Below are 12,928 nucleotides of genomic sequence, written 5' to 3'. Positions count from 1 at the left end.
CTGGGGCAATGTGAGAGAAGACTACACAGGACATAAATACCAGAAGGCATGGATCATTTGATGGTCATATTGGAGGATGACTAGTTATAAAAAAAGAAATAAATAAATAAAAGGATTTTTTTTTTTCTCAGAGCTTCAGAGACATGAATCTTCAGACTGAAAAGGCCCATTAAGTACTAAGAAAAATGAAAAAAGATCTGCCTACATACAAATCATAAAATTTCTGGTCTCTTGGGATGTCTGGCTGGCTCAGTCAGTAGAGTATGTAACTCTTGATCTCAGGGCTGTGAGATCAAACTCCACATTGGGCATGAAGTCTACTTAAAATAAAATTAAAAACCATTAAAATCTTAAAAAAAAATTCAGATGTCTAAGGATCAATTATAAAAGTGTTGGGGGTGGGGGGAGTTCAACTACAAAGGAAGAAGAATCAAACTACCAACAGATTTCTCATCAAATGAATACTAAAAAACAAGGAAGTATTACTTTTACATTGTGAGAGTGTATCAACCTAGAATTATACACCCATCCAAATGAAAAATCAAGCATGAGAGCAAACTAGAATCCTATCCATAGGCATTATTAGGAATACACTGGTAGCTAAATGCCAATAAAACAAGACCCAAAAAAGAGAGATGCTATAAATGCAGGAAACCCCTGCAAGAGGAAACTCTGCAAGAGGAAAATCTAAAGGTAATGGCTATATAGCATGCCTCCAGAGCAACTGGACCATGGACCAGGCTGGAACAGAATTAACATGTCGAGGACGGTATGAACAAGGAGGCAGAATAACAGAGATATCTTAAGCATACATGAGTTTAAAAAAAAAAAAAAAAAAAACAACAGTTGAAAACTTCAGGAAAAACAAAAAACAGTATAACAAAGTGATGGCCCAAGTAGAAATGTTTAGTGGTATGGTTTTAGTAATTGAGAAACTGTAAGAAATGGGGCTATATGCTTTACATACAATATCCTTAAAGTAATCTAGGAGTCAGGCCACTAGACTCAAAAAAAAAAAAAAAAAAAAAAAGGAAATGAATCCTAGCACACTATTTAGCTCTGTAGTCAACAGCGTTCAAAGTCAATTATTTCTCAGGGCACCTGGTGGCTCAGTCGGTTGTGTCTGCCTTCGGTTCAGGTCACGATCCTGGGGTCCTGGGATGGAGCCCCAAGTCAGGCTCCCTGCTCAGTGTAGTCTGCTTCTCCCTCTGCTCCTCTTCCAGCTCCTGCTCACACATGTGTGCTCTCTCTCTCACATAAGTAAAATCTTTAAAAATTTTTTCAAAAAATAAATTTTTTAAGTCATTATTTCTCAACATTTAAAGTCAACCTTTGGATGGAACACTTGACTATGACTGCAAAAGAAAATGATACCAATCCTAACAATTTAAAAGTAAATAACTGATAAAAGGCAGAAGGTAGAGATGAGGAAGAGAAAAACAGGGGTGCTTACTAATTCACTTTATATGAAGAGGTATGAAGAAACTGGCTATAGGGGTGAACAATTAATATACACTATAATTATATTTGATATGTAAAGAAAAAAATATTAATTATGAATTTCTAAAAAGAAGGAAAAGAAGAGGGGAAAAAGGAAAAGTATCAATGAATTAAGTCCTCATCTTTCATTTGAGAACATCAACTGATACTAAATCTGATTAACAGATTCTTTACACATCAAAGTTATGTCATGAACATAAACTCACCTGTTGATGTTTAGAAGACATTTTACTATATCTGGACTAACCCCCTTACCACACCTAGATGTTCTGGATGTTGATTATGTGTGCTTATGTGCACAAAAGTGCATGAGAATGTATTTTGTACAGAAATACTATGTCATTTCTGAGATTAAGTTGTGAAAGAATGTATGCATGTTTGCACATATGTGTATATGTGTTACATACACAACTTTACTTCAGCATTTCTGTCTAAAAGTAAAAAAAAAGAAAAGAAAAAAGAAAAAAATCACTGGAATGCAAGAGGTAGGAAAAGTTTGTAAAATAAATTACTCATAACAATCTACTATCATACAGGAAAATGGCATCCCCTCTCACTGTACAAATGCTAACGCTAATCCTAATGGAAGTAAAGTAAATGGAACCAGTTTTTAAGAAATATTGAAGGGGTAGCAGAAAGAGAGGCACTAAAAGTATTTGAAAGCTATTTTAAAAATCTCAGGATAATTTAACAGGAAAAAAAAAATCAAAAGAAGTAAATCATATTGGTGAACCTCACAAATCTAAAGGACAATCTAATAGAGGAAAATAGCAGAGGATATATCATATTGCTACCATCCGAAAGAACTAATAATTACAACTATGCAATAACCAAATAAACTGCCTGTAATAACAGTCTGATCCTCCTCCATCACTCTACTGTTTTAATTAATTAATTTATTTATTTATTTTTATGATAGTCAGAGAGAGAGAGAGAGAGAGAGAGAGAGAGAGAGAGGCAGAGACATAGGCAGAGGGAGAAGCAGGCTCCATGCACCGGGAGCCCGACGTGGGATTCGATCCCGGGTCTCCAGGATCGCGCCCTGGGCCAAAGGCAGGCGCTAAACCGCTGTGCCACCCAGGGATCCCCCATCACTCTACTGTTTTAAATAAAGACGAGAAATCATCTGTCTGTAATGTTAAAAACTGGTAAAAATTGAACTAGATAATCCCTATAGTAATATGTGTCATTATAAGAGTTCTAAACTAGTAAATTTTAACTTACCAACATCCATTGCAGTTTCCATGAAGCTTTTCTGTCGTGAAGCAAACTCTGCAAGCAATTTCTGCTGCCTCTCTCTAGCCTTTTGTCGCCTAAACAGAAATAAAGTGGTAAGTATCAGATGTCTTTAGGATTTACTATATTTCAAGAGTGTATATACTGTATGAAAAGTCCCTGGCATACAGAAGAGGACAACCTGAGAGAATCTTCAAGCAGACTCCCGCTCAGCAGTGGCATGTGGGGCTCAATCCCACAACCCATGAGATCATGAGCTGAGCCAAAATCAAGAGTCAGACACTTAACTGACTAAATCACCCAGGCACCCCTCCACTGTTTTAAAATGGTTTGAAGATCATTGGCTTAAAGAGGTAAGAAAAAGCCAATATTTACTTTAAAATGTGAAATAATTAAATTTTTTTTAAGATTTATTTATTTATTTATTTATTTATTTATTTATTTAGATAGAGCGAAGAGAGAGGCAGAGACACAGGCAGAGGGAGAAGCAGGCTCCATGCAGGAAGCCCGATGTGGGACTCGATCCTGGGTCTCCAGGATCACACCCCGGGCTGCAGGCGGCGCTAAACCGCTGCGCCACCGGGGCTGCCCAAAATGTGAAATAATTAAAGTAGATAGAAGATTTGAATTTCCAACAACAAAATTTCCTAATTATATGTCAGTTGGTAGCAAGAGTAAGAAAAATCTTTTTTAGCAAGGAACTCACAATTTAACCCCAAGCACAAATAACAGCAAACTAGTTACTAGAAGAAGCTAGGATGTGTGGATATAAACAGAATCTAAAAGATAAGAATAGTCAGATTTACTGTTACATTAAGAATAGCGTCTTTCCTAAAAGAGAACAAGCAGGAGCCAGTAAATTTCCTAGTTTCTACTAAAAAATATTCCAAGTTTGTTTCAAGTACAAAAATATGAGTCTCAAAAACAACATAAAGAATAAATTGTATTTCAAACCTAAGCATAAACATTCTCTTCAGTTAATTCATCAATTATGAATTACTTATTATTTACCTTTTACCTACTTCCCAAGTGTATTTTAATTTAAGGCTGGTTGTAAAACAAAACAAAATAAAAAAACCAAACCACACGCACAAAACTCAATACAAAGGACTAAAACATAAGAATAAGAAAATAAAAGTAAACTAATAAAGAAAAAAGGCTTCCCTAGATTTGGGGATGCTAACAATACTAGTAAGCATAAAATTTTACCCCCCAAAAAGAAGGGTTAAAATAGTAATTTAAAACAAGAAGGGAGGAAGAAAAAGAAAAATGTTAAAAATATAAGTAATATATTAGTTCAACAAAAGAAACAAACTTTTTACTTAAATAAAACTCAAAAAGGGATTTATCATGGCCTGTGATACAAAGGACATTAAAAAAATCATGGAAACCTGAAATTAATATCATACTGGACATTAACTGGAATTTAAATAAAAACTTTTTTTAATTAAAAAATAAAAAAAAATCTAAAGAACCATAATGGATAGAGCACATTATAGCAGTCTTTTAGTGACTATTTATTATATTGATATACTATAATAGTCAAAGATAGTATTAAACTGAGATTCTAAGAAGTTATTTCTATTGGAAACCTAAAAAAATTCCTTCATTAACCTGAAATGATTCAAGGATATAGAACACAGTATTATAAGAATGCTAATAATAATTTTTAGATTATTCACATACCGTTCCCATCCAATTGGTGGAGATAATCATTAACAGGTATAAAGTACTGTGGTCTACCTTACCATGAGAAATTACATATTTTTGCCAATAATGTTCAAAAAAAATTTAATAATGCTTTTCTAATATTTACTTTAAACATAATTTAGGATCTGGTCTACTTAAGAAAACTTACTTTATTATTTTATAACTACAACTCTTATTTTTACATTGTTTTTGAGCCAAAGTGTTTTTATCCAAGTTGATCATTCACCTTATTCATCAAACTTAACTCTCAAAGGACAATGGCCATTTCAAAAAAAAATTAAATCTACTTCTGACCTCTGTTCCTTTCCTGAAAGGCCTGGGGTCAGGGGTTGGTGGGGCGGAGGAGGGTGGAGTGCAGACAATGGCCTAGCGCCTGGTGCCATGATCCAACAGTCTAATGTAAGAGAGCATTCTTGTGGAAAAGGTTAAAAAAAATTGATTAGCATACAAGGGTACAGATTTAAAAAGTAGTATCTTCTGAGAATTATGGTTGCCAGGTTTCTCACTGTGGGAGCAGGGTAAGAAGTATGGAAAAAGATAAAGTAAGAATGATTTCTCTGGTGTTGGACTGGAATTGGAATTATCAGAGTGAACTCACAGTGAACTTAATACCACTCTCCCTGTTCCCTCCACCACCGCTCCCTCACCACACACAAAAACACACATCTTTTCCTAGTTCTGTCTACCAAGATCGACTGAAAATAGTTATATCCCTTAAAATGAACACACGGATTGTGGTTTCTAGATAGAAAGTAACCAAAACTCCTTAGAGAATGTCTAGTTCCAAATTCAAGATGAAGCTGGGCTATCTTCTTGCCCCAGGAAAAAAAGAAAACTCAAAGAATTCTGGGGATACATCAAAAGAACACAGCTGGAAGGCAATCACACAGGCCAAATCCAGAGTAATTTGAGCTTCAAAATGAATAGCAAGCATATGAGATTGCAACCCATAAAATGAAATAGGAATCCATAAATCCAAACTGACAGAAATAAATGAAAGTTGGTGAGAACAGATATTACAGCATCTCAAAGTACCTCTCCACAAATTACATATTAATTACAAAGGAGAAAAAAGGGATACTTGACAGTCAAGAAGTCTGGCAGATACCCCTTAACCAAGTAATCAATATTAATCCCCAAATAAAACAAACTGAAATCATGTGACACCTGATAGGGCTGTAATCAAAAGAAAATAGCATCACTTCCTTGATATTCCTGACAACAATTCTTAACCCGAATCTAAACATAAGAGGACGTAGACAAGCCCAAATGGAGGGACATTCTACAATGTTACTGCCTTGTGTTCTTCAAAAATGTGACAAGGTTAAGAAAATGAAAGACTGAAGAAACTAATTCCAATTGAAGGAGACCAGAGACAAACAACCAAATTCAATGAGTGATTCTGTACTGGATTTCTTTTGCTAGAAGAAACATTACTGGGCAACTGTCAAAACTTGGGATCTAAGAATCTTATACTCAAATAAATGTTAATTATCTTATTTTGAAAGCTGGATTGTGATTATATATATTTTTAAAAAGTCCTTTTATCTACAGAATACTAAAGTATTCCAAGGTAAAGCAACTTATTCTGAAATGGTCTAGGAAATTCTTTGTGTTATCCTTGAAATATTTCAGTAACTTTGAGATTTCTTCAAAAGAAAAAGGTTTTAAGAATTAAATCCATCCTTTATCCAAGATCTATAAAGAACTTAACAAACTCAACACCCAAAAAAACAAATAATCCAGTCAAGAAATGGCAGAAGACATGAACAGATATTTTTCCAAAGAAGCCATACAAATGTCCAACAGACACATAAAAAGATGCTCAACATCAATAGGCATCAGGGAAATACAAAACCACAATGAGACACCACCTCACATTCGTCAGAATGGCTAAAATTAACATCTCAGGAAACAACAAATGTGTGGCAAGGATGTGGAGAAAGGGTAACCCTCTTCAACTGTTGGTAGGAAGGTAAGCTGGTACAGCCACTCTGAAAAATAGTATGGAGGTTCATCAAAAAGTTGAAAATACAGCTACCTACACCCCAGCAATTTCACTAGTATTTACCCCAAAGATACAAATGCAGTGATCTGAAGGGGCACCTGCACCCCAATGTTTATAGCAGCAATGTCCACAACAGCCAAACTATGGAAAGAGCCCAGGTATCCATCAACAGAGAAGAGAGGAATGGATAAAGAAGATGTGGTATATAACATAATGGAATATTACTCAGCTGTCACAAAAGATGAAATCTTCACATTTACCTCAATGTGGATGGAACTGGAGGGTATTATGCTGAACAAAATAAGCCAATCAGAGAAGGACAATTATCATATGGCTTCACTCACATATGGAATATAAAAAATAGTGCAGAGGCTCATAAGGGATGGGAGGGAAAACTGAAAAGGAAGAAATAAGAGAGACAAACCATGAGAGACTAGTAACTAGAGGAAACTGAAAGTTGTTGGAGGGAAAGAGGGGTGTGGGGTAACTGGGTGTTGGGCATTAAGGAGGGCATGTGATGTGATGAGCACCGCATTTTAAGTGCAACTGATGAACTGCTTAACTCCGTATCTGAAACTAATGATGTAATATAGGTTAGCTAATTGAATTTAAATTTTAAAAAAATTAAATCCATCTTCAAAGGACAAAAATTTGCCACCATAAAAGAAACGGAAACAAAAATGTGCCATAGATGCTGAAAGCATTCTGTGGGCCTCAAAAAATGCTACAAGAAACAACAGCATTGACAAAATACATGTTTGATCCCCTATATCACTACTCTGTAAATTTAGTTTTATTAAGTTTCTTTAATTAAATCATTGAGTTATGCCACTCCATAAATCACCTTTACATGTGCATTTATTTTTATTTTTTTTAAATTTTATTTACTTATTCATGAGAGACAGAGAGAGAGAGAGGCAGAGACACAGGAAGAGGGAAAAGCAGGCTCCATGCAGGGAGCCCAATGTGGGACTTGATCCTGGATCTCCAGGATCAGCCCTGGGCCAAAGGCAGGCGGCTAAACCACTGAGCCACCCAGGGATCCCTACATGTGCATTTAAAGTATATTCATAAAAGAGCACTTCACATAAAAAATCCATATACCAAACATTAGGAAACTTCAAATGTAACTGCTTGGTACCAGCATTAAAATGTACGTTTAGGGCAGCCCGGGTGGCACAGCGGTTTAGCACCGCCTGCAGCCCAGGGCGAGATCCTGAAGACCCGGGATCGAGTCCCACATCGGGCTCCCTGCATGGAGCCTGCTTCTCCCTCTGCCTGTGTTTCTCCCTCCCTCCCTCCCTCCCTCTCTCTCTCTCACTCATGAATAAATAAAAATAAAAAATAAAATAAAATGCACGTCTACTCTCCCACAACCACATGAGCTTGAAAGACTGTAAGCTCCAGATGATTATGGCTTTCACCTTGATTTCAGCCTTGTGAGACTCTGAGTAGAGAACCCAGTCACACCCCACCTACACTTCAACATATAGAAAATGTGAGTAAATAAATGAATGCTGTTTTTAAGCTGCTTAACGACAAAAAAATTCTATACCAACTTTCTATGATTTGCAGAAAAAGAATGTCAATTATTTTTCCCTTGTGAATTTTTTATTAATTTAGGTAATTATTTTCTAAAATTGGGCATAAACGTGAATAAAAATGAAAAGACAAGGAAGTTATGGCCAGACTCAGTACAACTCAGGAATTTTCCATTATTTTCCCAAAAGTGGAGACACTGACATTGCACATTGTTTGTTTGTTTGTTTTTAAGATTTTATTTTATTTATTTATCCATGAGAAACACACAGTGAGAGGCAGAGACACAGGCAGAGGGAGAAGTAGGCTCCATGCAGGGAGCCTGATGTGGGACTCGATCCTGGGACTGGGATCACAACCTGAGCTGAAGGCAGACACTCAACCGCTGAGCCACCCAGGCATCCCATGTCTCGTATTGTTAAACCATCTAAAGGTTTCCTATTTGTATCTTGTTTTCTATGGAGTTACTGTTATAAAAGTAATGCCAACTTTTTCCAGAGATGAGGTAATTGGGAATGGATCACCAATAAATGTTTATAAATTCTTTGGCCTCTTTGATGAAACTTAATCCAAAATCCAAAATAAATTGAGAAAAGATACTGTGAGAAGCATAGTGAAATTCAAATAAATTCATCTTAATCCTTAGTTTTCTGCTACAGAATTAGCTTCAAGGCCTTGTCAATATCATTATCACCACTCAAAGGAAACAAAGCCCAAAAGGGGAGGGGGGACCTTTAAATTTTTTCAGAGTATTATTTATTACAACAGCATTAGAGCCTCTATAAAAATAGCATTTGAACTACTCCAGTATCACATTTAGTATGAGTAATAATTACAAAACAAACCAAAATAACAAAATAAAATAAACTTTGATTCACTAAAAGTTTATCTTCTTTAAAAAAAGACATTATTCCATAACCAAGAAAATATCAATTTAAGAGGTTAACAAAAATTAAAATTTTACCCAGTTTTCAGCCTTCTAATTTTATCAGTAGATCTATTAAATCTTAGGAAATTACTAATTCAAAATTAATGAACTGTCACATAAATGATATGTTAGTTATTTATAACAACTATTTATGAAGTACTGTAAGAAATAAAACTCTCCTACATTCTTTTTTTCCCCTAAGATTTATTTATTTATTTGAGAAGAGAATGCAGAAGTTTGGGGAGAGGCAAAAGGAGAGGGAGAAGCAGACTCTCTGAGGAGCAAGGAGTCACTGATGCAGGGCTCAATTCCAGGACCCTGGAATTATGATATGAGCTGAAGGCAGACACTTAACCAATTGAGTCACCCAGGCACCCTTCTCCTACATTCCTAATATACTAAAGGCTTTTGCATATACTATAACAAATTTAATTACATCATAAATAAAGTACAACTGTATATGTGATTTAAATTGCTCCTGGTACAGTTACCAAAAGTTGGCCTTCTAACTACTGAATCAAAGAGAACTGCCAACCTTATCTGAACTTGTGTAGCATAATCTCACTACATTTCTTCCTTTCTAAACCATCTTGACTGCTTTCTACAGTGTTCTTCCTCTTCCACTCTAGCCATCACTCTTCAGTTACCTTTATAGGTGACTCCCTCAATCATTTCCTTTAATGTTTTTCTTATTCTATAAAAGTTCTATATTAAGTATTCTCAATTCTTACTGTACACAGTCTTCCACATGTAAGCCTTTACTACCTGTATACCCACATCTATAGCTCTAACTCAGAACTCACCCCTAAGTCTCAAACCCATCTCCAGCCAAATGTCCTCTTTAAACTCAGTAATGTACAAAACTGGGCATATCAACTTTAACCCTAAGCCTAAGCCTCTCTTATCTTGGTCCTCCAGTATCCTCTCCCCATCCTCCCCTATCTTGGTAAACAGAAACGAAGATTTTTTTTTTTAATTCACAAATATGATTTAACAGTGGTGTCTGGATGATTACGTCAGTAGAGCATGCAACTCTTGATCTCAAGGTGATGAGTTTGAGTCCCACATTGAGGGTTAAGAGTTCACTTAAATAAAATTTTTTTAGTTTAAAATTTTTAAAAGCACTTTATGATTTAACAACAAAATAAAAGAAACTTAAAGTTCCAAAAACTAGAGACAGATTAAAGATTTTATTTATTTATTCATGAGAAACACAGAGAGAGAGAGAGAGAGAGAGAGAGGTAGAGACACAGGCAGAGGGAGAAGGAGGCTCCATGCAGGGAGCCCAATGTGGGACTCAATCCCAGGTCTCCAGGATCATGCCCTGGACCAAAGGCAGCACTAAACCACTGAGCCACCCAGGCTGCCCCCTAAGTATGTCTTTAAAATATTACTTGTTTAATAAATAGTAATCACACGTTGAAAACATATGACTGGAAAAGATCAAAAAAACTAAATCAAATTTTTACTCTGAGAAATATTTTTTAATTTTCTATTCTCATTTAAAGTTGAACTGACAATAGTTTTTGAAAATAGCAGAATTAGATAACCTACAGTAGTAACAAAAGTAGTAATTTTGTAAAGGGGCCTGCCTACAAGTTTAGGGTAGTAATTTAATGTTGGGGTCACTAACTCTTGTCTTCTCACCCCCCCCCAATTAACTCCAGCATAATACATGCACAAGCACTGACTGTATTTGGCTCCTTTTATCTTACAAACTAATCAGCTATGATTATACCTGTTAAACACTCTGGTGATTAGCCGCAGATGGCCAAAAAGGGGATATATCAAATCTTCAACTGTACCATACATGTTTAAAACATGAAAAATAAAAATTACCTTTCTTCTTTGTCCAGTGTTTTCTTCTCTGCTGCAGTGATTTTTTTTGGTGGTACAGGAGGGGTCACTTTTCTACATATCTCTTCAATGATGCGTTTGTTCATTCTGCTTTGCAGTGCGGCTTTTAATAAAATTCTTTCTACTGCAGTTATACCATCTCCATGATTATATTTAGGAATTTCTGGTTGGATTAAAATTTCTATGTCATCAAGCCAAGGAGGATAGTAGGAGTTCTGTTTTCCTGAGAGTTTATGATGAAGTTTAATTAGCAAAGACAATATGCTTTCTTTAATTTCCAAAATGGCCGTAGTTAATTGTGGAGCTGAACCAGGAGCAGACCATTTACTTGAAGTTTTGGGACGAACCACCTGATTAGCTTCACTGCTACTGCGATTGATGATCTCTTGAAACTTCTTTCTACGCTCTGCTACTAAGCTGAAAACTTGAGCTGTACCAGAATTCTACCATTAAAAAAAGAAAGAAAAATCAAGAGAAGTTATTCAGTATTAAGTGTAAAAACATATTAATACTACATTTTCCAAAGGGAATGTTCAAAGTCATCCGAAGATTTATTCAATAGATTTGCCCTTTAAGTAAATCTGTCCCTTCACTTCTCTTAAATACATTTAGTTTCAATCTGGAAACAACTCTGGGGAGAAAGGTGGTTATCCATGATAATACCTCTTTTCTCACCCACCTAGGTCTATCTACCAGAGAAAGTAAACAAAGCTTGAATAGTATTAATACCAATATTAAAGAGGAATCATACACTAAGTTCCTCACCAGTTTACAGGAAAAAAAGATGTTTCACTCAATATTCATCAAGAATACTATACTCTTCTAATAAAACATCATGTGCCAACTATACTTCTATAGTTGTAAAGAATTCTTTTACAAGACTGCTACATTTTCTAGTAAATTATAAATTTTTTCCTAAATTAACGAATCTGAACTGTTAATTAATTTCATTTTTAAAGAAATTCAAAGTTTGAAAATTACTTCTAACAAATGCTTAGTTTGCTTTAGTTTCACTAAAATGAAATATAATGATAAAAAATCGAACTGATCTTCTTCATGTTTGAATATCACTATAATTTATTTGAACAGATTTTTAAAATATTTCCCTCAATAATTTATCTTCTAAATAGCCTTTTGTCAAAGCAGTCAAGTTGCATCAGAGCTCATAGAAATCATCTTTTAATTAAGATCTGAGTCAGTTTAACGGATTTAATTTTTTAAGCAATCATAGAAAGGGTGCTCCAATATCAGTTGAGCTTTTATGAGGTAAATTATAGTATATGCTGCTTTTTAACATCCAAACTGATTTTCAAAGTATTCTGTACCACCAGTAGAGGCAAAAGCTGCCTCTTATTAAAATTCCAATTTGATCAAAATTCTTTATGGTGTTCACAGCAAAAATATGTTGTTAAAGGCAAAGAAAGATCCTATAAATGGACTCTACTAAGAGAAAGGTCTGATTCAGTGCTCTCTACTCACCAAAATAGATTGTAGGGATTAGACATGTTTAAGTTTAGTTACCTGGCATGTCATTTCAAGATTTTTCATTTCTGCCTTTAAAAAATAGTTAATTAAGCTACATGCAATGAAAAGGCTGGTTTTCAAACTAAATCCAAATATAAATATATTGAGATTTTGTGGGCTTATTTTATCAAAGTTAATTGCCATAGGAAGCAAAAAAAAAAAAAAAAAAAAAAAATCTAAAAATGGACATGCTACCAGCAATTAAATTTATTTTGATTTAGGAAACATTCACTTTTAAGATGTTAGTAACAATGCTAAATGCAAACAGACCCAAATGTGTTGCTTATAATTCATCCAAAATCCTAAGAAAAACCCACTATTAAATACTAAGTATTACTTCAATATGAATTTTCTTTAAAAATTAAGCCTAAATCACTATATTAAACACACACATTAAGCTTTTTAAAAAATTTAACCATATTAAACACACACATATACACACAAATACTTCAAAGTGTTTTCCGATTTCCAGTTAAAGCCATATTGCTAGTTAATGCAAATATCAAATACATCTACCTCTCTTTGAAGAACTTTTGGCCTTCGTGAACTCTGGCAGATTAAAGGAAAAAGATGTGTGAGGCAAAAGTTGCTTAGATGTACCAGAGAAAACAAAAGACAACTTAAAG

General features: G+C 34.8%; 1 protein-coding gene across 6 annotated transcripts in view; it reads right to left on the bottom strand.

The window, feature by feature from the left end:
• Positions 1-12,928, bottom strand: part of UBR3 (ubiquitin protein ligase E3 component n-recognin 3) — a 226,700-nt gene that overhangs the window by 101,376 nt on the left and 112,396 nt on the right. For 3 of the 6 annotated variants that reach the window (XM_072751893.1, XM_072751891.1, XM_072751894.1), the window contains exons 23-25: positions 12,819-12,851; positions 10,761-11,221; positions 2,725-2,813 (exon numbers count right to left, since the gene is read on the bottom strand). In XM_072751893.1, coding sequence (XP_072607994.1) covers positions 2,725-2,813; positions 10,761-11,221; positions 12,819-12,851 — 583 coding nt within the window. The remainder of the gene's footprint in view (positions 1-2,724; positions 2,814-10,760; positions 11,222-12,818; positions 12,852-12,928) is intronic. The other 3 variants (XM_072751895.1, XM_072751896.1, XM_025994075.2) reach the window with 1 other exon arrangement.

This window comes from Vulpes vulpes, chromosome 3 (genome assembly GCF_048418805.1).
Source record: "Vulpes vulpes isolate BD-2025 chromosome 3, VulVul3, whole genome shotgun sequence".
NCBI lineage: Eukaryota > Metazoa > Chordata > Mammalia > Carnivora > Canidae > Vulpes > Vulpes vulpes.
This window is presented reverse-complemented; position numbering and strand designations above follow the sequence as displayed.